General features: G+C 40.0%; 1 protein-coding gene across 11 annotated transcripts in view; it reads right to left on the bottom strand.

Annotated features, from left to right (window-relative positions):
• Positions 1–22,533, bottom strand: part of PSPC1 (paraspeckle component 1) — a 141,576-nt gene that overhangs the window by 93,352 nt on the left and 25,691 nt on the right. For all 11 annotated transcript variants that reach the window (XM_079773988.1, XM_079773990.1, XM_079773991.1 and 8 more), the window contains exons 3-4: positions 16,361–16,456; positions 10,378–10,574 (exon numbers count right to left, since the gene is read on the bottom strand). In XM_079773988.1, coding sequence (XP_079630114.1) covers positions 10,378–10,574; positions 16,361–16,456 — 293 coding nt within the window. The remainder of the gene's footprint in view (positions 1–10,377; positions 10,575–16,360; positions 16,457–22,533) is intronic.

The following is a 22,533-nucleotide window of genomic DNA, read 5'->3' as shown; positions in this document are numbered from 1 at the left end:
GACAGACTGTTGACTGTGCCGCTGGATTGCCTTAACAGGAAGGAGACAAAAGCTCCAGACTGCACTGAACCCCAGTTCCGACTGCAATGAACCCCAGTTCCAGAAGAGAATCTGGGAATCCAGATTCACTGGGGGAGAGACTAGACTGTCTGGCAGCGGGCGAAACTCGAGGGCGCCTCTGTCTCAGAGGTGCTTGCAGCGAGTAGCGAGGGACACTGAGGGACACTGAGACCCAAGAACCTCATAGGGCAGGGCTGACGGGAAGCCAAGGCTGTAGGCTCCACCCTGAAACTCTGCCCCATCCAAGCTGAGCATAGAGGCTTTCGTAATTTTGCAAGTATAGTCGAATAAGGCTGTCTCCCGTCGTAGACACAGCTGATCCTCATAGCCAATAGGCCTGGAGGTCAACTCCTCCCACTGATACCAACAACAATCAAGACTTCAAGGCTGTACACACAGTCCACAAAGGGGTGCACCAAGAGTGCCCACTTCAGGTAACTGGGGAGGCAGAGCCAATGGACCATTTAGGAAACCTAGCACACAAAGCTACCCTACCAACTCAGGGAAGCAGCGGAAATGGGGAGACAAAGAAACAGATCACAAACCAAAGAAATGGAGGAAAACAAACGACTGGAGATAGAGTTCAAAACCACAGTTATAAGGTTTTTGAAGAATTTCCTAGAAAAGGCCAATAAATTTAGCGAGACCCTCGAGGATATAGAAAAGTACCAACTAGAAATTAAACATACACTGACTGAAATAAAAAAATATTATACAGACAACCCAACAGCAAACTAGAGGAACGCAAAGAATCAAGTCAATGATTTGAAATACAAAGAAGCAAAAATCACTCAACTGAAAAAGCTAAAAGAAAAAGAATCCAAAAATTTGAAGATAGTGTAAGAAGCCTCTGGGACAACTTCAAGCGTACCAACATCAGAATTATAGGGGTGCCAGAAGAAGAGAGAGAGCAAGATACTGAAAACCTATTTGAAGAAATAATGACAGGAAACTTCCCCCACCTGGTGAAAGAAATAGATTTACAAGTCCAGGAAGCGCACAGAACCCCAAACAAAAGGAATACAAAGAGGACCACACCAAGACACATCATAATTAAAATGCCAAGAGCAAAAGACAAAGAGAGAATATTAAAAGCAGCAAGAGAAAAACAGTTAGTTACCTACAAGGGAGCACCCATACAATTGTCAGCTGATTTCTCAACAGAAATTATGCAGGCCAGACGGGAGTGGCAAGAAACCTACAACCAAGATTACTCTACCTTTGACTAAAGGGATGAATAGCAAGAACCTACAACCAAGATTACTCTACCCAGCCAAGCTATCATTCAGAATTGAAGGTCAGCTTCACAAATAAGAAAATGCTAAAGGAGTTCATCACCACCAAAACAGTATTATATGAAATGCTATATGATATTCTCTAAGAAGAGGAAGAAGAAGAAAAAGGTAAAGGTAAAAATTATGAACAACAAATGCATATCTATCAACAAATGAATCTAAAAAATCAAGTGATTTAAAAATCTGATGTACAGAATAAACTGGTGAATATAATAGAATCAGGGGCATAGAAAGGGAGTGGATTGACAACTCTTGGGGGAAAGGGGTGTGGGGGGTGCAGGAAGAGACTGGACAAAAATCGTACACCTATGTATGAGGACAGTGGGGGGAGGTAAGGGAAGAGGGTGGGATGGGAACCAGGTGGAGGAGAGCTAGGGGGGGAAAAGAGGAACAACTGTAATAATCTGAACAATAAAGATTTATTAAATTTTAAAAAATAAATAAAATAAAATAAAATAAAATAAAATAAAATAAAATAAAATAAATAACTCAAAGGGCCCTGGCCAGTTTGACTCAGTGGGTAAAGCGTTGGCCCATGAACCAAAGGATCTCAGGTCTGATTCCCAGTCAAGAGCAGTAAAAAAATAAAAATAAAAGTACTTTTGCCTGGCTAGCATGGCTCAGTGGTTGACCTAGGAAGCAGGAGGTCATGGCACATGCCCAGATTGCAGACTCCATCCCAACTGGGGGATATGCAGGAGGCAACCGATTAATGTTTCTCAATGTTTTTGGTTCGTGTTTTTTTTAAATATATTTTATTGATTTCTTACAGAGAGGAAGAGAAAGGGATAGAGAGTTAGAAACACCGATGAGAGAGAAATATCGATCAGCTGCCTCTTGCACACCCCCTACTGGGGATGTGCCCACAACCAAGGTACATGCCCTTGACCGGAATCGAACCTGGGACCCTTGAGTCCGCAAGCCGACGCTCTATCCACAGAGCCAAACCGGTTTCGGTGTCTCTCTCAATGTTTTTATCTATTTCTCCCTCTCCCTTCCTCTCTAAAATCAATGAAAATATCTCTATAACATTTTGTAAAAACTGACACATGGAAAGATATAATAAAGAATGGTAAAATGTTAACAACAGAATCTAAGTAGTGAGCACCTTAATATTCTTTTAAGTATTTCGTTTAAGATTCCTCATAACAAAAATTTTTGGGGAAACATGTCCTGGATAAGTTACCAGACTTTAAAAAGAAAAAATTCACATGCAAGCTTGGTGAAAGGATCAAGTCACTTACAAGTGAGTGTGTGTTTTTTGGGGGGGGGGGGGGGGGGGGTTTGAATCCAGGCTTATTTCAGACTTTCTCCCAGAAACATTCAATACTAGAAGTAAATGAGACATGCTATCAAGTACTTAAGAAATAGAGGGGAGAAAAATCATACAAATTTTTACCATTCAAGTGCCAATTTAAAGTATAAGTATCACAGAGTACTTCAGGAAGATTGTTTCTGTAAAACCTTCTTTAAAAAATTATGAGGGTAAACATCAGACAATTAAGTGATGAACAGAAACGTCATGCCTCAACCTATTTAAAAAAGGTTAAGATTTAAACACATACAAGGCTTATTGTTAAAGAACATTAAAACAGTCCTAACCGATTTGGCTCAGTGGATAGAGCATTGGCCTGCGGACTGAAGGGTCCCAGGTTCAATTCCGGGCCAGGGCATGTACCTTGGTTGCAGGCACATCCCCAGTGGGGGGTGTTGCAGGGGGCAGCTGATCGATGTTTCCCTCTCATTGATGTTTCTAACTCTCTATCCATCTCTCTTTCTCTCCATAAAAAAAATCAATAATATATATATTTAAAAAAATATAAATAAAGAACATTAAAACAATGTTAAAGAGCTAGCTAGCATCACAGCATTATTCACACTAGCCAATATATGGAAAAAAAACTAAGATTGGTCATCAGATAACTGGATCAGGAAGACGTGGGGTAAGGGGCATAAATGCTGATGGAGTGGTGAACACACAATACAATATATTTCACCAATGCTGATGGAGTGGTGAACACACAATACAATACATTATAGAACTGATGTATTATAGAATTGTACCCTAAAATCTATGTAATTTTATTAACCAACGTCACACCAATAAACTCAACAAATTACACACACACACACACACACACACACACACACACACACACACACACACATATATATATATATATATATATATATATATATATATATATATACTAGTAGCCCATTTGCAGGAAAATCCTGCAAGCGGCTGTTGCGGCTGCGTGCGCTGCCGCTGCCGCCGCCTTTGTGGCCACCGCGCCTGCACCCGCTCGCCACTGCCGCCCGCCCCGCTCCGCCCCGTTCCGCCCCACCCGCACGTTCCCTCTGGCAGCCACCTTGCTTTCCGCTTTTCCTCCCTCTTCCTTCTAAGTTGTCTTCAGTCTTCACTCCTCCCTCGCTCAGCGTATGCAAATTAACCGCAATATTTGTTGGGTAATTTGCATGCTCGTCCTGATTGGCTGGTGGGTGTGGCTTTGGCTGGTGAGTGTGGCTTGGCCATAGCTAAGGTGCGGTCAATTTGCATACTACTATTTTCTTAGGTAGGATATATATGAGATGTGGTGTATATGACATACAATGGATGTATGTGTGTGTATGTGTATATACACACACACACACCTATGTACACAATGTAAGTACAAAAATATAGGTATGTATATACATACACATAATGGAGTATTATTCAGCCACGAGAAATACGTGTATCTTATCAAACATTTTTTTTTGAAACATTTTTTAATATGTTTTTATTGATCTGAGAGAGAAGGAGAGAGAAACAGCAACTAGCTGCCTCCTGCATGCACCCTACTGGGATCATGCCTGCAACCTTGGCATTTACAGTGACCAGGAAAAGAATAGGTGACCTTCTGGTGCAGGGGGTGATGCTCAACTGAGCAAGACAGGTCAGAGCAATCTTAGCAAATTTTTATAAATGCCGATATCCTGCAATTTTAAACAACATGGATGAACCATGAGGGCATTATGCTCAGTGAAATAAGCCAGAGAAAAACACTTCATGGTATAACATATCTGGAATCTAAAATAAGTCCAACTCATAGAAACAATAGAGTACAAAAGTGGTTGCCAGGAACTGGCAAGGGGAAGTAGGAAGAAGTTGGTAAAAGGGTACAAGCTTTCAGCTAAAAGATGAGTAAAGTCTTCGGATTTCATCAATATCATGGTGACTAGAGTTGGTAACACTGTATTATATAATTAAAAACTGATTAAAGAGATTAGAACTTAAAGGTTCTCACACATAAAAGACACACTCAGCTTTAAAATTTTTTAAAATTAAGTCAATGTAATAAATCTAGATAAATTGGAAACAAAATTAATAAAAGTAAAGGGGAAAAGAGAGAGGAAGAGGAGCTAAATATGCCTATTTTGCTGTTCTTTTTTCCTTCGGTAACCAGGAACCAAAAGATATCATTTAAAGGAAAGAAATGTACTTCTATTACTTGATTTATCAGTACAAACGCTTACAAAAATAAGAACATAGTCAAAAAAGTCCAGTGGTACAAGAGTGGACAGTAATAGCAAAATGCATGGCAGGGTTAACCTTTTGCACTCGATGTCAAGTGTGACTCGACACGGTTAGCATTAGAATAAAGGAATCGAGAAAAAAGCAAGTGAGTGCAAAGGGTTAATGCTATCCACCAAGAGTTATATACTTACACTACAGGCTCAGTGCACCAAATTCGTGCACAGGAAGGGTCCCTGGCAGCTGCAGGCCGGAGCCTTGCTTCCCCAGCTGCCTGCTGGGGTCTTTCTTCATTCCGTGCCGCCCCCTGGTGGTCAGCGCAAGTCATAGCGAGCGGTCAAACTCCCAAGGGGACACTTTGTATATTGGGCTTTCTATATGATAAAAGGCTAATATGCAAATCAACCGAATGACTGAACAACCGGTCGCTATGATGCACAATGACCACCAGGGGACAGATGCTCAATACAGGAGCCGCCCCTGGTGATCAGTGACTCCCACAGGGGGAGCACCGCTCAGCCAGAAGCCAGGCTCACGGCTGGCAAGTGCGGCGGCGGTGGCAGGAGCCTCTCCCGCCTCTGTGGCAGTGATAAGGACCCCTCAGGGGATGTCCCCCAAGGAGTCCTGGACTGTAAGAGGACACAGGGCAGGCTGAGGACCACCCCCCCACCCCCCACTGAGTGTATGAACGTCATACACGGGGCCTCAAGTTTATATATATACTATATAATAAAGAGGTAATATGCAAATTGACCATCACTCCAACACACAAGATGGCATATCCCATGTGGTCAAAGATGACCACCCCTAGGTGGACACAAGATGGCTGCCACAAGATGGCCAGCAGGGGAGAGCAGTTGTGGCCGATCAGGCCAGCTGGAAAGGACCAGGTCTGCAAGGATGGGCAGTTGGGAGCAATCAGGCCTGCAGGGGAGGGCAATTGTGTGTGTGGGGGAAACCAGACCTGCAGGGGAGGGCAGTTGGGGGAGGGGGGAGACCAGGCCTGCAGGGGAGGGCAGTTAGGGGTGACCAGCCTGGCAAGGGAGGGCAGTTATGGGTGACCAGGCCAGCAGGGGAGGGTAATTAGGGGCAACTGGGCTGCAGGGGAGCAGTTAGGCGTCAATCAGGCTGGCAGGGGAGTGGTTAGGGGGTGATCCGGCTGGCAGGCAGAAGTGGTTAGCGGCAATCCGGCAGGCAGGCAGGTGAGCGGTTGGGAGCCAGCAGTCCTGGATTGTGAGAGGGATGTCCAGCTGCCCATTTAGGCCCGATCCCACCGGACAGTCGGACATCCCTCGAGGGGTCCCAGACTGGAGAGAGTGCAGGCTGGACTGAGGGACACACACACACACACATACATACACCCATGCACGAATTTCGTGCACCGGGCCTGTAGTAAGAAGATAACAAAGGAAACACAAAAAATAACCATGAAGAAAATTCAAGAACTGCTACTATACTTATGATCAAACACAGACAAGGAAAAATATAACATGTAATGAGTATAAAGAAATTTGGATCTAGAAGGGACTAAATAAAATTTGGTAAAGTATAAATGAAGCAATTATTAAAAATACTGGTGTGCTCAGCCAGCATGGCCCAGAGGTTTAGTATGAACCTATGAACCAAGAGGTCATGGTTCAATCCCCAGTCAGGGCACATGCCCGTGTTGTGGGCTCGATTCCAAGTAGGAAGCGTACAGGAGAAAGCAGATCAAGGTTTCTCTCTCTCTCTCTCTCTCTCTCTCTCTCTCTCTCTCTCTCTCTCTCTCTCTCTCTCCTTTTCCCTTTCACTCTTTAAAATCAATAAAAATGTAATTTAAAGCCTGCCGGCATGGCTCAGTGGTTGAGCATCTACCTATGAATCAGGAGGTCACAGTTTGATTTCCAGTCAGGGCTCAATCCCCAGTAGGGGCATGCAGGAGGCAGCCAATCAATGATTCTCTCTCATCATTGATGTTTCTATCCCTCCCTTCCCCTTCCTCTCTGCAATCAATAAAAATACATTTAAAATATATATATATATTTTAAATGTTTTAAAAATACAAAAGAAACTTAAGTACAGAGGAAATAGTGTTTCCCACAGAAAATAGAAGGTGGGAAAGGCAAGAGGGATTTTTCCTGTACTGTTTGAGCTTTCTCCTTCCATAATAGGTCAAAGGCAAGTCCCGTGTTTCCACAGAGCCACAAAAAATAAGATTACCTAGAGTCCTTCCCCGACTTAAAAACACCCTTAGAAATGCTGGACGAAATATATAATAAATGTAGAACAAAAATAAAAGAATTTTAAACAAACTAACATTGAAACAAACTTATCACCTGCAGACTTTTGCTGAAATAAATACAAGATGAGAAGAAAACCCAGAAGCACAGACTGGAAAACATTAAGAAATGTGCTTTTCAAATTTTATAAACCAGAATATTGTTAACAAGGATTATAAACAAAAACACAAAAAAGCAATAAAATAAAAGCTCATGAGAATTAACTTTGCAAAATTACTTCAGAAGTCAATATACCCTTTGGGTAAGGCAAAGCGAGGTTTTTTTTGTTTAAATATTTTTATTAATTTCAGAGAGGAGGGGAGAAGGAGAAAGAGATAGAAACATCATTGATCGGCTGCCTCCTACTGGGAATTGAGCCTGCAACCCAACCATATGCCCTGACCAGGAATTGACCCCTAACCTCCTGGTTCATAAGTGGACACTCAATCGCTGAGCCATGCCGGCTGGGCAGGGCAAAGTTTTCTAAGAGCTCACAAGATCTCTATGAGGCCTAAAAAAAATAAATATTGTTCTTTGTCATCACTATATCCTTAATACCTCAGACAATGTTTCTTACAACTAACATTAAATGAGTGCTGAAGTAATGACTTACACTACTGTCAATAGCAACAAAATATCTTGTAGTGCTTTCACTTCTTATTTACTAGCCATGTCATGACTGTAGATAGTGGGAAACTAAAGTGGTAAAGGACCTAACAGTCTATGAACAGGGAACAATTCATATCAGATAGAAGTGCTGGAGCCTAATAAATCAAGTTTTTAAAATTTCCCAGTTAATTCTGATGTGCAACCAAATTTTAAAACCACAAAACCACCAAACTGGATGAACCTTAAGCTCTCTCTTTCAGCTCTAACTAGCCAATGATTCTGGATTTTTTTATCTTAGGTAACAATTTTCAAATATTCTGCAAGAGAAATACTTTTTAAGCATACTATATCATATAAATGAGCTCAATTTTATTAGAAAACTTACAGAACAGCTAGGTTTAGGGTCTAAATTAAAAGAAATGTCTGGTACTCACTTTAGCAGCACATATACTAAAATTGGAACGATACAGAGGTTAGCATGGCCCCTGAGCAAAGATGTCACACAAATTCAAAAAGCCTTACATATTTTTTAAAATCCTATACAATAAAGATATAATATGCAAATGGTCATTACGCCGTGAAGCGTTAACAACTGACCGTGTAACGACGGGATCACGGATCAGCAGGAGGGTGGGGCAGAGCACTACGGGAGAAGGCAGGGCAGCAAGCTATTGGCGGGGGGGCGGGGTGGGAGCTACAGGAGGGCAGCAGTGAGCTACTGGCTACAAGCAGGCGGCAGAGAGCTACAGGAGGGGTAGGACAGCAAGCTATGGGGGTGCGGGGGGAGCTACAGGAGGGCAGGGCAGCGAGCTACAGGCGCAAAGATTCATGCTGTGCGCAGGGCGACTAGTAAATAAAATAAAAGTCTGACCAATTTCTATTGTTGGTTGAGCTGGATTCTGTTTTAACTTATTTGGCATCGGCAGTTATTCAGAGACTTGAGCATAACTGTTCAATGAACATTTTCTGAATAGGGAGAGGGAGTAAAATCCAGTATTTTTGTTCTAAAGGAAATGAGAATCTACCAAAAGGATTTACAGATTAAGTGATAAACAAATTTAAATCTTTCAAAGAAATACTGGCTCTAGAATTAAAAAATAATGGTTTAGCCCAGCCGGCATGGTTCAGTGGTTGAATGCCAACCTACAAACCAGTAGGTCATGGTTCGACTCCTGAACAGGGCACTACCCAGGTTTCAGGCTCAATCCCCAGTGTAGGGCGTGGAGGAGGCAGCGATCAATGATTCTCTCTGTTCCTTGATGTTTCTCTCTCTCCTTCTCCCTTCCTCTCTGAAATCAATAAAAACATATATATATATTTTTTTTTAAATGGTTTAGAGGAGGATAGAAAAACGTCCGATAAGAAAGCTACTGCAGAAATCCAGAAAGGCATCTGGGGGGGAAGGGGAGGACCTTGATCTTTGGGGGCAGCCCAGAAAAGGTAGATAAACATTTACTAAAATGCTAAATTAAAAAAAACAAAAACATGAGGGGGCAGGGTATAAGGGGTCAATGAGAGAAAAAGGGGACATATGTAATACTTTCTTCTTTATGATGAGAGAGAATTTATTGATCAGTGCCTCCTGTACGCCCCACACTGGGGGATTGGAGCCCGCAATCCTGGCACATGCCATGACAGAGAATCAAACCGTGTACTCCGGGTTCATAGGTCGATGCTCAACCTCTAAGCCACGCCAGCTGGGCTATAATACTTTCAACAATAAAGATGTTTAAAAAAAAAAGATTTAAGAGTAAAATAATAAAAATTAGGTGCTTTTATTTTTAATACAAAACTATTATAAATAGTGAAAAAGATGAGTGGTAGGAAAAACCAGAAAAGATTATTTGGAGAATTAAAGAACAAAAAAAAAAAAAAAAAAAAAAGGAAAAGAGAGAAATAATAAAGATAGGTATAAAAAGAAACCTAGAAAGAGGAAAGGGGACAAGAAGTAAGCTTCTGATGTAGATTTAAAGAGTTTATCATGTTGTTAGCTATTTGACCAGTAAATTATGACTTAGAAATTCAGTTAGCTCTGTCTCTAGTGTTTAAAATGTTCTTGCAATCACTAAGAATTTAGTCTTCCTAAATCATATCTACCAGTACACATGAATCTTTTCTTTTCAAATTTTTAAAAATAATTTTGTTGATTTCAGAGAGGAAAGGAGAGAGAGAGAAAGATCAATGAGAAAGAATCACTGATCATCTGCCTCCTGCACAACCCCTACTGGGGATAGAGCCCACAACCCAGGCATGTGCCCTTGACCGGAATTGAACCTGGTACCCTTCAGTCCGAAGGTCGACACTCTATCCACTGAGCCAAATGTCTAGGACATGAATCTTTTTTTTTTAATCTCTGCCAAAGAATATCCATTTGCAATATTTTCACATGTGGTAATAATCTTAAATAGCCAGCATGTGGACTAGTTCTTTCAACAACAACAACAACAAAAAATCTTGATGTGTGCCTTTTTAACATTATCTACATACCAAAAATTATCTACTTTCCTGATTTTTGTCAGCAGAATCATATACTTTCTACGAGCAAAATTTAACATTCTTAATTACCTCCAACAACACTACTTGTAATAAGCCTTAAGAAAAAAAAAAAATTCAACCCATCTACATGAATCCACCTTACCTTGTCTCATCAACATCAACTGGTGCTCATGCCTGGCTGCTTCCATTTCTGCCTCCAGCTTCTCTTTGGCTTCTCTGATGTTTCTGTCGACCTGCTCACGCTGCTGCTTCTCCATTTCGTCAAGAGCCTTCCATCTAGATGCATACTCAAATTCAAACGTCCCAGGCTGAGCAAAACGTGGTGGCTGTTCTCTTTCCCTAAGTTTACAGTTAAAAACATACAGAAGTGTATGTTTAAAAGGTAAAACAGCTAAAAATAAAAGCGCCATTTACTGAGCACTCACAATATTCATGGCACTGTCAGGCAAATACTCTACCTGAATTGCCTCATGGCAATACTGTGATGTGGATTTTTAAAAAGCCTGATTTTGAGAAACTGCCCAAGAATGCCCCAATAATAAGTAATGAAAACAGAATTCAAACCTATGCAATAGGATACTAAACCTGTACTCCCCTAATTATCACCTATAAGAAGGCCTTTCTAGTATTCATTCAACAAATAATTTTACATAATGAATCTGCAACATATAAATCAAATGTGTCAGAAGTTAATTGTCTGGAATCAATTTTTTTTCCCCTTTTAAGTAGTAACTTTTAGGGATAGTAGTAAAAGCAGGTAAGAGTTTACTAAATTTTATGTGACAGGATAATTGGCTAGGCCAAAAAATAAAGACCTAACTTACTACAATTGTAGTTATTTGTTCAATACTTGTTTCCCTTGCTATTCTATAAACTCAATAAAGACATGAAATGTCTGTTAACAGCTATACCACAATATCTGGCACAATGCATACATTTATTATTTATTACAATGAGCCAAAATATTACCTAAATTTTAAAAAAATAAAAACCTATGAATATACCTGAAATTCAAAGAAATTCTCCAATTATATTTGCCTATGATAGCTTCTATTAAAAAGTACTCGTAAAAATAGAATCCCCACTCCACAAATAAAAGTATAAGAAGCAATATATTCATAAATTTTAACTTCTATTAGGGGGTAGGAAGGGGAAAATGGGTGGGTGGCTGGGACAAAGTTGGGACATAAAAAGAGAAGTTGTCACAAAGAAAAAGATGCAGTGACAAGAAACAGTTTCAAAGATATTCAGAGGAATATGAGGAAAACCAAAATGAGCCATGGTCTAGGTAGTTTAACCCTAAAAAACAGATTTGAATTTTGTTGTTTTAAAAAGTACTGTCTGGGGCTCTGGCAGGTGGAGCTTACTTGGAGTGTCATCTGTGCATTCCATTCACCAAAAGATCTCGGGTTCCATTCCGTCAAGGCACATACCAAGGTTACGGGTTTGATTCACAGTTGGGTTGCATATGGGAGGCAACAGATCAATGTTTCTTACATCAATGTTTCTCTCCCTCTCTCCCTCTCCTTTCCTCACTCTAAAAAAAGCAATAAAAACCTATCCTCAGGTGAGGATGAAAGCACTGTCTAGGAAAGAAATAAGGGGATCTACCACCCACTAATTATTCCGAAAGAATTATTAGTTAGTAGTTCCTCATTCAGATACTGATTATAACAATAAATATTAAAAATTATTCCTTCTCCCAAAGGAAACACTTTTGAAACAATATAGATTTGGGGAGTTAGAAATAAATTTTAATGGTGTCTCTTATGCTTTGTGAACATTTTTCCCTCTCAGCATAACTCTGCAGAAGTAAAATTTGGAATATACCGAGATCTTATGGGTTTGTTAGGATAATTAAATCAATACACAAACAAATGTTGTCTATAAATTCCATTTCTTATAACACCCTTATAATTCCAGTTCTCTAATTCCTGAATCCAAAAGAATACTCTATTTCAAATTTGTAGTGATAAGCTATAACCAGAAAAAAGGTCAAGAGAATAGGATATCATAATAAGTCTTTGTAAAATAGCATAATAAGAGAGATTTAAATGGTTATAAATTATAACTAACTAGAGCCCCAGTGCACGAAATTCACACACAGGTAGGGTCCCTAATGGCTTCTGACCAGGGCCTCCCTTCCCCCGGCTGCCTGCCATCACCAGCCAGAGCCTCCCTCCTGCGGCCCCCTGCCTGCCTACCACCGCCGCCAGCAGGGGTCTCCCTTCCCCAGCTGCCTGGTGCTGCTGCCAGCCGGGGCCTCCCTTCGCACCTGCCTTGGCCTGGTGCCACCCACTCACCTGCTCCATCATCCTGCTGTGGTCCCGCTCTTGGCCAGCAGCACCTCCACTGCCGCCCGCTGCCAGCGCAGCATCGCTGACACCTGCCATGTTCCGCGCTGCCCCCTGGTGGTGAGCGCACATCTAACTCCCGGTCAAATTCCCACCAGAAGGGACAATTTGCATATTAGCCTTTTAATATATAGGGTTAGTACTGATTCTTCTTCCCTGGAATAATTCTTTCTCTTGCTTCCAGGATACTCTGTTAGCTGTCCTACCTACTCCAATAATGGCTCTCACTCAGTCTTTGCTGATTCCTTCCTGCCTGTATATATTGGAATATTCCAGGGTTCAGTCCTTTGACATACTTTTCTATCACATGAGATAACTCTAGCCCAGCCAGCTCATCTAAAATCCAAACAGAAATCCAACTATTGACTTGACATTCCACCTGAATGCTCAAGAGAGATCTCAAACTTAAAATGTCTAAAAAGAGTTCCTGATCTTCCTCCCCCAATCTGCTCCCCCTACAGGATTCTGAAAATCAAGTCATTAGGAATGTCCATACTTCTAGTTACTTAGACCAAAAACCTTTGAACAGTTTCTCCCATATGCCCATCACATTAGCAAAATCCAGTCTATTTTCAAACTATATCCAGAATCTCACCACTTCTCACCATCACCATTGTGACTACTAATCCATTTTTGCAAGGTTCCTAAACCCCAATTCCACCCTTGGCTCTTTATAATCAACTCCACCGTTAAATTTAAGTCACTACTCTGCACCTTCCTTTCTCATAAAATAGAAAAGCCAGTCAGCTCAACAGCCTACAAGGCCTAAAAATCCACACTCCTCCCAATTATGTCCTCTGTCTACCTCATCCATACATTCTATTTCCCACTTACTCACTATGTTCCAGCTGAACCAACACCTTTACTATTCCTGCAACATGCTCCTCTCTCAGGGCTATTACAGTTACTATTCAATCTGTTCAAACCATCATCCTTTACTCCACCCCACTTCTGCAAGCTGCACGGCCAGCTTCTCACTCCCAACCCACCCCCCTTCAAGCTGTCACCTTCAAATATGACCATCTCAGGTTGGCTTTCTTAACCACATGTAAAAGAGCCACACTTACCCTGACTGGTATGCTTCACCTGTTAGACTGTCAGCCCGGGGAACCAAAGGGTCCCAAGTTTGATTTGCAGGCACAAACCTGGGTTGCAGGTTCAATCTCCAGGGTGCGTGTGGGAGGCAACCAATAGATGTGTCTCTCTCACTTCAATGTCTCTCTCTCTCTCCCCACTTCATGCTCTCTAAAAAAAAAAATCAATGGAAAAAGTATCCTCTAGGTGAGGATTAACAACAAACAAACAAAAAAGAGCCACAATCCTCTGCTCCCTAGCACCCACTTTTCCCATTCTCTGTCACCATATTTTATTTATATTATTGGTTACCCCACACTGCATGAATTTTACCACCCCACACTGCATGAATTTCTAGTCTATTTTGTTCTCTGATACATCTTCATCACTAGGCATATAGCAACCACTATATATCATTTGAATCAAGTGAAATGAAAAACATTCAACTACACTAAAATAAAAAAATGCCAATTAAAATAACAGGCAAAATATAGTATTTTGAACAGACGATTAAATCTTAAAATCCTAACACCCATTTATCATGAAGAAAAATACTTTTAAATATACATCAATAAGTATAAATTGGTATAAAATTGTTGGAGAACCATTTGGCAGTATCAATCAACTTTCAAGATGCATGGCTTTTGATCTAGGCCTTTATACCTCACTTTAAGTGGTTTTTTTTTTTTTGGTTTTTTTTAGGTTGATTTTAGAAAGGGAGAGGAAAAGGGAGATAGAAACATCAATGATGAGAGAAAATCATTGATCGGCTGTCACACTGGCTAGGCTTTAAGTAGTTCTTTAGATAGTACTTCTGCCCAGCTGGTGTTGCTCAATGGTTGAGCATCAACCCATAAACCAGGAGGTCATGGTTCGATTTACTGTCAGGACACATGCATGGTTGCAAGCTCAATGCCGTGTATGGGGCATGCAGTAGGGAGCTGATCAATGATGTTTCTATGTCTCTATCCCTCTCACTGCCTCTTTGTCCAAAAATAATACACACACACACACACACACACACACACACACACACACACACACCTATCTAATAATAGAGTAACATGTAAATTACCATCACTCCGCTACGCCCACGATTGGACGGCGGGAGGCTGGGGGGCAGGACTCGGGGTGGCCTATCCGGCCTTTGAGAGGCACGGATCCGCTGCCACTGAGGGGGGCTACCCTGCTGTTGAGAGGCGCAGGGAGCCGGAAGCTTCTGAAAGGCCTGGTGCACCAGCGGACAGGCACCCAGCTCCACCGCGAAAAGTGAAAGCGTGTAGGGGACCCTACACGTGCATGATTCAATCATGCACTGGGCCTCTAGTATGTATGTATGTATGTGTGTGTGTGTGTGTGTGTGTGTGTGTGTGTATGTATACATATATATATATATATATATATATATATTACAATAAAAATACTGATTTCTTTTAAAAAGTAAATTAAATAGAAACTCACTACTTAATAGATGTTTTATAATCTTTAGTTCATTATTTGGTTTTACAGGTTTCTGGTGGTTTTTTTTTTAACCGATTTTAGAGAGAGAGGAAGGGAGAGGGAGAGAGAAATATCAATGTGAAAAACATCAATCGGTTGCCTGTCATAGGCATCTAATAGGGGATGGAACCCCAATCTGGGTATGTGCACTGATTGGGAATGGAACTGGCAAACTTTTCGGTGCACAGGACGAAGCTCAACCAACTTAGCCACACTGGCCAGGGTGTTTTTTTGTTCTTATTTTCTATTCTTCGGTTCATTACTTATATCTCCACCACCTGAAATGTAAGCAGCATAAGAGCAGTAACATTGCAAAGTTGCAATGGTAACACCTAGAACAGTGCCTGGCACCAAGATATTCCAATATTTGTACAATTCAGTTACAGTTTTATTCATTATAATAAACAAGTGACTGGTTAAAATGTATTTATACAGCAACTTACATAAAAAGTTACATCAGCGCAGCTGATGTGGCTCAGTGGTTGAGTATTGACCTATGAACCAGGAGATCACCATTCGGTTTGACCTATGAAACCAGGGAGATCACTGTTTGGTTCCCAGCGAGGGTACATGCCCGGGTTATGGGCTTGATCCCCAGTGTGGGAAGTGCAAGAGGCAGCCAATCAATGATTCTCTCTCATCATTGATGTTTCTATCTCTCTCTCCCTCTCCCTTCTTCTCTGAAATCAATAAAAATATATTTAAATTTTTAAAAAAGTTGCATCATACTGGGTGAAAAGAAACTGATAAAATAATATACAGTATTTTAACAATAGGCTAATTTTCTTTTAAACCTCTAATAAGAGATAAAATGTGCCAAGTTATTTATCTGGGACCGCCCCCAACTCTACCTCCCAAAAAAGTCTCCTTTTAACTAATAACATACCTGAAGTATACTAATTAAAGGAATATTTTCATAAATCTAGAGTTCATTGTTTCTCTAACATAAATACTGCCAATATCCTCCTACCTACCCACCACAGGCCATTATAAAAGTAGGGACTTTTCTAAGTATTAACTTAATGTTTTACCCATATACAAAGAAAACTAGCATTCCATGTAGACCAGGCCACTCTAATAACCAGATTATATGACTAAACAGAATACCTTATAATCCAAAAATATTTTAAAACAAATGTGACATAATAAATAGCCTAGATGGCACATATGTAAAATATCTTTATCACATAATCTTACTTATGATATTGTTGAGTTTTCTGCATTAGCTTCTCTGGCAAGCCATCTTCATCATCAAACTGCTCCATTGGCTCCACAATGACGGGACGTGGGGTCCTGGACAGGTAAAGAGCATTAATAAGGATTAATACAGTATCTAAAATTAACATTCTCTTACCAATGTTTTATAATTCCAAGACATAGACTTGGAAACTGTCTCTCAAGATAAATTTCTCAGAACTTACCATATATACTCAGAAAATCAATTACCATTTGCTGAGCCAGACACAGGTGAACAACAAAGTCAGACAAAGACAAATGCTTGTTTCTAGAGCAGAGTCTATTTAAGATGACAGAGAAGAAAACCCACTATGAACCTTTATAAACATGTAGTTAACCTTTATAAAGTATGAAGGATAAGAATAAGAATGAGTACCTAATTCATATTTTATGTATATGGTATCATGTTCCCTTTTCCCACGACCTCAAACTCCCATCTCTGCCTACCTCTCATAGCCTCTGTGTTTAACCAATCTTCTTCAGAAAAGTCTTTCTAAAACATAAAATGAGACCCAAAAGGTATCAGCCAGGCTTAGGGGAAGGAAAGGGAGTCAGAAGATACAACATACTTAAGGAGCAAGATAACAGGAAGAGGATATCAAAAACAGTAAAAAATAATGTAAACTCTAATTGAAAAAAAATTTTGCCTTGGCTGGTGAGGCTCAATTGGTTGGAGCGTTATCCCATGCAATGGAGGGTCACAGGTTCAATTCCCAGTCAGGGCACATACCCAAATTGTGGGTTCAATCCTTGGTCAGGTATACATACAGAAGAAAACTAAATGATGTTTCTCTCTCTCCCTCTCCCTTTCTCTATCTCTAAAATCAATGGAAGCATATCCTCAAGTGAGGGTTAAAAAACAAAACAAAAAACTCCTAGCAGGTTTGGCTCAGTAGATAGAACATGGGCCTGCAGACCAAAGGATCCCAGGTTCGATTCCCATCAAAGGCATGTACCTCGGCTGCAGGCTTCTCCCCAGCCCAGGCCTTGGTTTTTATACCCAGTAGCAAAATGCCTTCCAAAAACAAAATAACCAATTTTCATTAGCACCAGAAGTTATAAAAACGCTCATGTGCATCATTTTCATTCACTGTGTATTTTTAAATATTTACCAACATAATATTTTTTTAAGTTTGTCTTTCTTTAATTACTAATTAAAAGTTATTTAAATATCCAGCCACGCCCTGCCTGGCCAAGGAGGTTCTATGGTTAGAGCGTCAGCACCAAAGGGTCAAGGGTTGAATTCCCAGTCAAGGGTACATACCTGGGTTGTAGGTTTGATCCCCGTTCCAAGTCGGGGCTCCTGAGGGAGGCAACCAATAGATGTGTCTTTCACACATTGTTTCTCTCTCTCTCTCTCCCCCTCCCTCCCTTGCTGCCCTCCTCCCATTCTCTCTAAAATAGCAATGAAAAAAATATCCTTGGATGACGATTAACAACAACAACAAATACCTAGCCACAACTGTCTCTCCTCATTTAAAAGAAAGCCCTAGAAGTTGAAGGAGAATTGGTATATTAGGAAGAAGTAATAAATTCTTTCTCAAAAAGAACAAAAATGAAAGGGACAAATATATAGCAAATAGGATTAATAGTACACATAACAACGATTTGAGCTACATCAATATGGGCTTTATCCCTAATAGGGGGCATGTAAAGACAGCTGATAGATGGTTCTCACTCATATCAATGTTTCTCTCTCTCCCGCCTCTCCCTCTAAAAATCAATTTTTAAAAATCTTTAAAAAAAATTTTTTAAGTTGTTCTTGGATTTACCATAAATAAATAAATCCCAAAGGTAAAAAAAGTAAGTAGAGATGTAAAGGAGAAAGTCCAAAAATGTCTTGAAATCTTCCATAAAACCAAAAAGAAAATAAAAAAGAATAAGTATAAACTCTTAAAACTTAAAAGAAAAAAAAAACTGAAGCACATTCTGAAAAAAACTGTCCTGAACTCTTCAAAAATGCCAATGTCCTACCCGGCTGATGTGGTTCAGTGGTTGAGCATCGACCTATGAACCAAGAGGTCATGGTTCCTGGTCAGGGAACATGCCTGGGCTGCAGGCTCAATCCCCAGTGGGGGCATGAAGGAGGCAGCTGATCAATGATTCTCATCGTTGATGTTTCTGTCTCTCTCTCCCTCTTCCTTCTTCTCTGAAATCAATTTTAAAAAGAGAAATGAGTACCTTAAAAAGCTTGATATAAACTTACTTTTGCCCCACTTTAAGAAATAAAAAATTAGCCCTAGCCGGTTTGGCTCAGTGGATAGAGCATAGGCCTGTGAACTGAAAGGTCCCAGGTTCAATTCCGGTCAAGGGCACATGCCCAGGTTGTGCGCTCGATCCCCAGTGGGGGACTTGCAGGAGGCAGCCGACCCATGATTCTCTCTCATCAAGGATGTTTCTATCTCTCTCTCCCTCTTCCTTCCTCTCTGAAATCAATATTTTTTTTTTTTTTAAAGAAAGAAAAAATTGGGGGGAAAAATTCTTTTAAAGTTCCAATATCCTGGCACTGACCTTTTGTCATTTGGAGAACTATTACAGATAAAGAAAGATGACAACTTCAATGTGTGGTCTTTGATTACTAGACTGAAAAAAAATTATAAAGAACATTACTATGGAATGGGGAAATTTCAAACACAGACTATATATTAGATAATACTGAATAAATGTTAAATTTCCTCAGTGTGATAATGATATTGTAGCTTTATGAGAGAATATTCTCAGGAGACACATGCCAAGCACTGTATCCAGGGGTATAGTATAATGTCTGTAGCTGATTAACAATGAATTTGCAAGCAAAATTTGGGTGTGTATATATAGTGGGGGTGGGGGTGGGGGGAATGTGGCAAATGCTAACAATTAGTAAATGCAAATACCATTAAAGGGTTGTTTTAAAGAGAAAATTTCTTCTCCTAACTAAAATTGAAATGGACACATTTTTTTGCATTTTTCTTTTTGGTCCTCACCTAAGGGTATATGTTTTTATAGATTTTGAGAGAGAGAGAGAAAGCTGGGAAGAAACATGTATTGACTGCCTCCAACCAGGGATGGAACCCAAAACCTAGATCCGTGCCCTTGACCGGGAACCGAACCCACAACCCTTTGGTATACGAGACAACACTCTAATCAGCTAAGCCACCAGGCCAGAGTCACATTTTTCTGCTTTTAGGGAAGCAACTCCAACATCGTTATTATTATTTTTTTAATATATTTTATTGATTTTTTACAGAGAGGAAGAGAGAGGGATAGAGAGTTAGAAACACCGATGAGAGAGAAACATCGATCAGCTGCCTCTTGCACACCCCCTACTGGGGATGTGCCCGCAACCAAGGTACATGCCCTTGACCGGAATCGAACCTGGGACCCTTGAGTCCGCAGGCCGACGCTCTATCCACTGAGCCAAACCGGTTTCGGCTCATTATTATTTTTTTTTAATATTTTTTTTATTGATTTCAGAGAGGGAGAGAGATAGAAACATCAATGATGAGAGAGAATCATTAACCGACTGCCTCATGCACAACCCCTACTGGGGATCCAGCCCACAACACGGGCAATGTGCCCTTGACCCAAATTAAACCTAAAACCCTTCAATCCGCAGTCCACTCTATCCTCTGAGCCAAACCGACTAGGGCTCCAACATTATTTTTAAGTATCAGCTGGAAAATGGTAAAAATAGACCATTATACAGAGTGGGGCAAAAATAAGTCTACAATAGTATTTATTTTCTATACAAACAATTGTAAATTTATTTTTGTCCCCTCTCTCCAGAATTTTCATTTAATTTAACCTGCAATAATCTTTTTAAAAATTTAAAAAGCTAGAAAGAGAAAAATTTCACTATTGAGTGTCTATCATTCCTGTGCAATTCTAGGCATGAGCTAGGTGCGATTCTAATGTTTAACAATGTGAATATACCATTATTATCAGAAATAAAGATGTTTAATTTTCCTCCACCCCCATTTTTCTGCCTCTTGTAATTTCAAAAGAGCATAAGTACATAATGTACACATACTTTTCCATGTTAATAATTATATATACTGCACAAATACATAAACCATTTGTAATATATACCATTTTAAGACAATTTAAAAGAAATTTTCAAGAGAAATTTTGATTACATAATATGTCTACATTTAATAACTAAATCACTATGATACCAAATTACTTCATTTAACTCAGATGTCTGAGAGTCAGTCCGTTCATCAATAAATAATTCATTACCTAGTACCAGGTGTACCGGTTAATAATGTGGATTTTGTAATCAAAGAAAACATGAACATTTAAGAGAAACATCAAAAGTGCTTTATTCAATGTAATGTCCATTGCTAGCTACACATTTCCCCATCTTCCAGGTAATTTGTGGATACCATCCCAACAGAACTTTTCTTGTTTTGAGGCAAACCATTCAGAGACCCAATTTTCCACTCCTTTGTATGTTTTGAAGTGCTGCTCAGAAAGTGCGTGTGCCATCGATCAGAACAAGTGGTAATCTGAAGGAGCAAGGTCTGGTGAATACAGCGGGTGGGTTAATACTTCCCAGGCAAGATCTTTTAATGTGTCTTTAACTGGTTTTGAAGTATGTGATGGTGCGTCATCATGAAGCAAAATTACTTTGCTGTGTCTTCTGGAACATTCTGGTTGTTTCATGATCAAAACATGGTTCAAATTGATTATTTGTTGTCGGTAGCAATCAGTATTAACGGTTTCACCTGGTTTTAGAAGCTCATCATACACCATACCTTCCGGATCCCACCAAATGCAGAGCATTGTCTTCTTTCTGAAGGGATTTGGCCTTTCAGTAGATGTTGATGATTGACCTAGATCAACCCATGATTCTGTGCGTTTGGGATTCTCAAAATAAATCCACTTTTCATCACCAGTCACAATTCGATACAAAAAAGACTCTTTCGTGCCACTGAAGCAACATTTTACCAATGACTTTTCGGTTTTCCATTTGTCTTTCGTTCAGTTGATGTGGCACCCATTTTCCTTCCTTTAAAATCTTTCCCATTGCTTGTAAATGATTGGAAATTGTTTGCTGAGCAACATTTAATCTTTCTGCAAGTTGTTTTTTGAGTTTGACATGCATCTTCATCCAATAATGCTTGTAATTGTTGGTCTTCAAACTTTTTCAGTTAACCTGAACATTCATTGTCTTTCACATCGAAATCATCACTTTTAAAGCATTTAAACCAGCGTTCACAAGTATCTTGAGATGGAGCATGTTCGCCATAAGCTTCCTGAAGTATTCAGCAGCCCTTTTCTTCAAAATAAAGTAATGAATTATAACTTCCCGCAAATACTCTTTTTTGGCATGAAATTCTACATTTTTAAGTGTAAAAATATCTATGATGTTAACACCTTCAGAAAATTTGACATATGACGTTTTGAAGCTTGTTGTCAATACAACAAAACACCATACATATCAAAGCACATATATATCAACATATGTGTAACTCCATCTATGGGAAAAAATCCACATTATTAACCGCTACACCTAGTAAGTACCAAGACGGTACTTGGGGCCAGGAATACAAGGGTAAACAAAATAATCCCTAAAGTCTTCTGAGAGATAAAAGAGTATAAACAAAATAATCATTTTAAGAACTATTAGAAAGAATAACTGAGGGAACACACTTTAGATAAGGCAGTCAGGAAATCCTCTCCATGAAGTGACATTTTAACTGAGATCCAATAATCTAGCAGCCCAGAAAACAACATCCTGAATTCCATGAGAAGGTTTAACTAACAACAAAGTTCCTGAGCATGGAGTCACAGGAAGAATAAACAACTCCACTTGTAGCACAAGATAAAAAGCAAGAATTTGCCCTCGCCAGTTTGGCTCAGTGGATAGAGCGTCCGCCTGCGGACTAAAGGGTCCCAAGTTCCATTGCAGCCAGGGGCAGGTGCCCGGGTTGCAGACTCAATCCCCCGAAGTGGGGGCGTGCAGGAGGAAGCCAATTAGTGATTCTCTCTCATCAGTGATGTTTCTATCTATCTCCCTTCCTCTCTGAAATCAACAAATAAAACAAATTTTTTAAAGGCAAGAATTTGTAGAGCCCAGTGACTGAGTGCTGACTATGAAACAAGAGGTCAAGGTTTGATTCCCAGTGAGGACGTATGCAGGCTCGATCTAC

This window comes from Cnephaeus nilssonii (assembly GCF_951640355.1).
Source record: "Cnephaeus nilssonii genome assembly, chromosome: 6".
NCBI classification, from domain to species: Eukaryota; Metazoa; Chordata; class Mammalia; order Chiroptera; family Vespertilionidae; genus Cnephaeus; species Cnephaeus nilssonii.
This window is presented reverse-complemented; position numbering and strand designations above follow the sequence as displayed.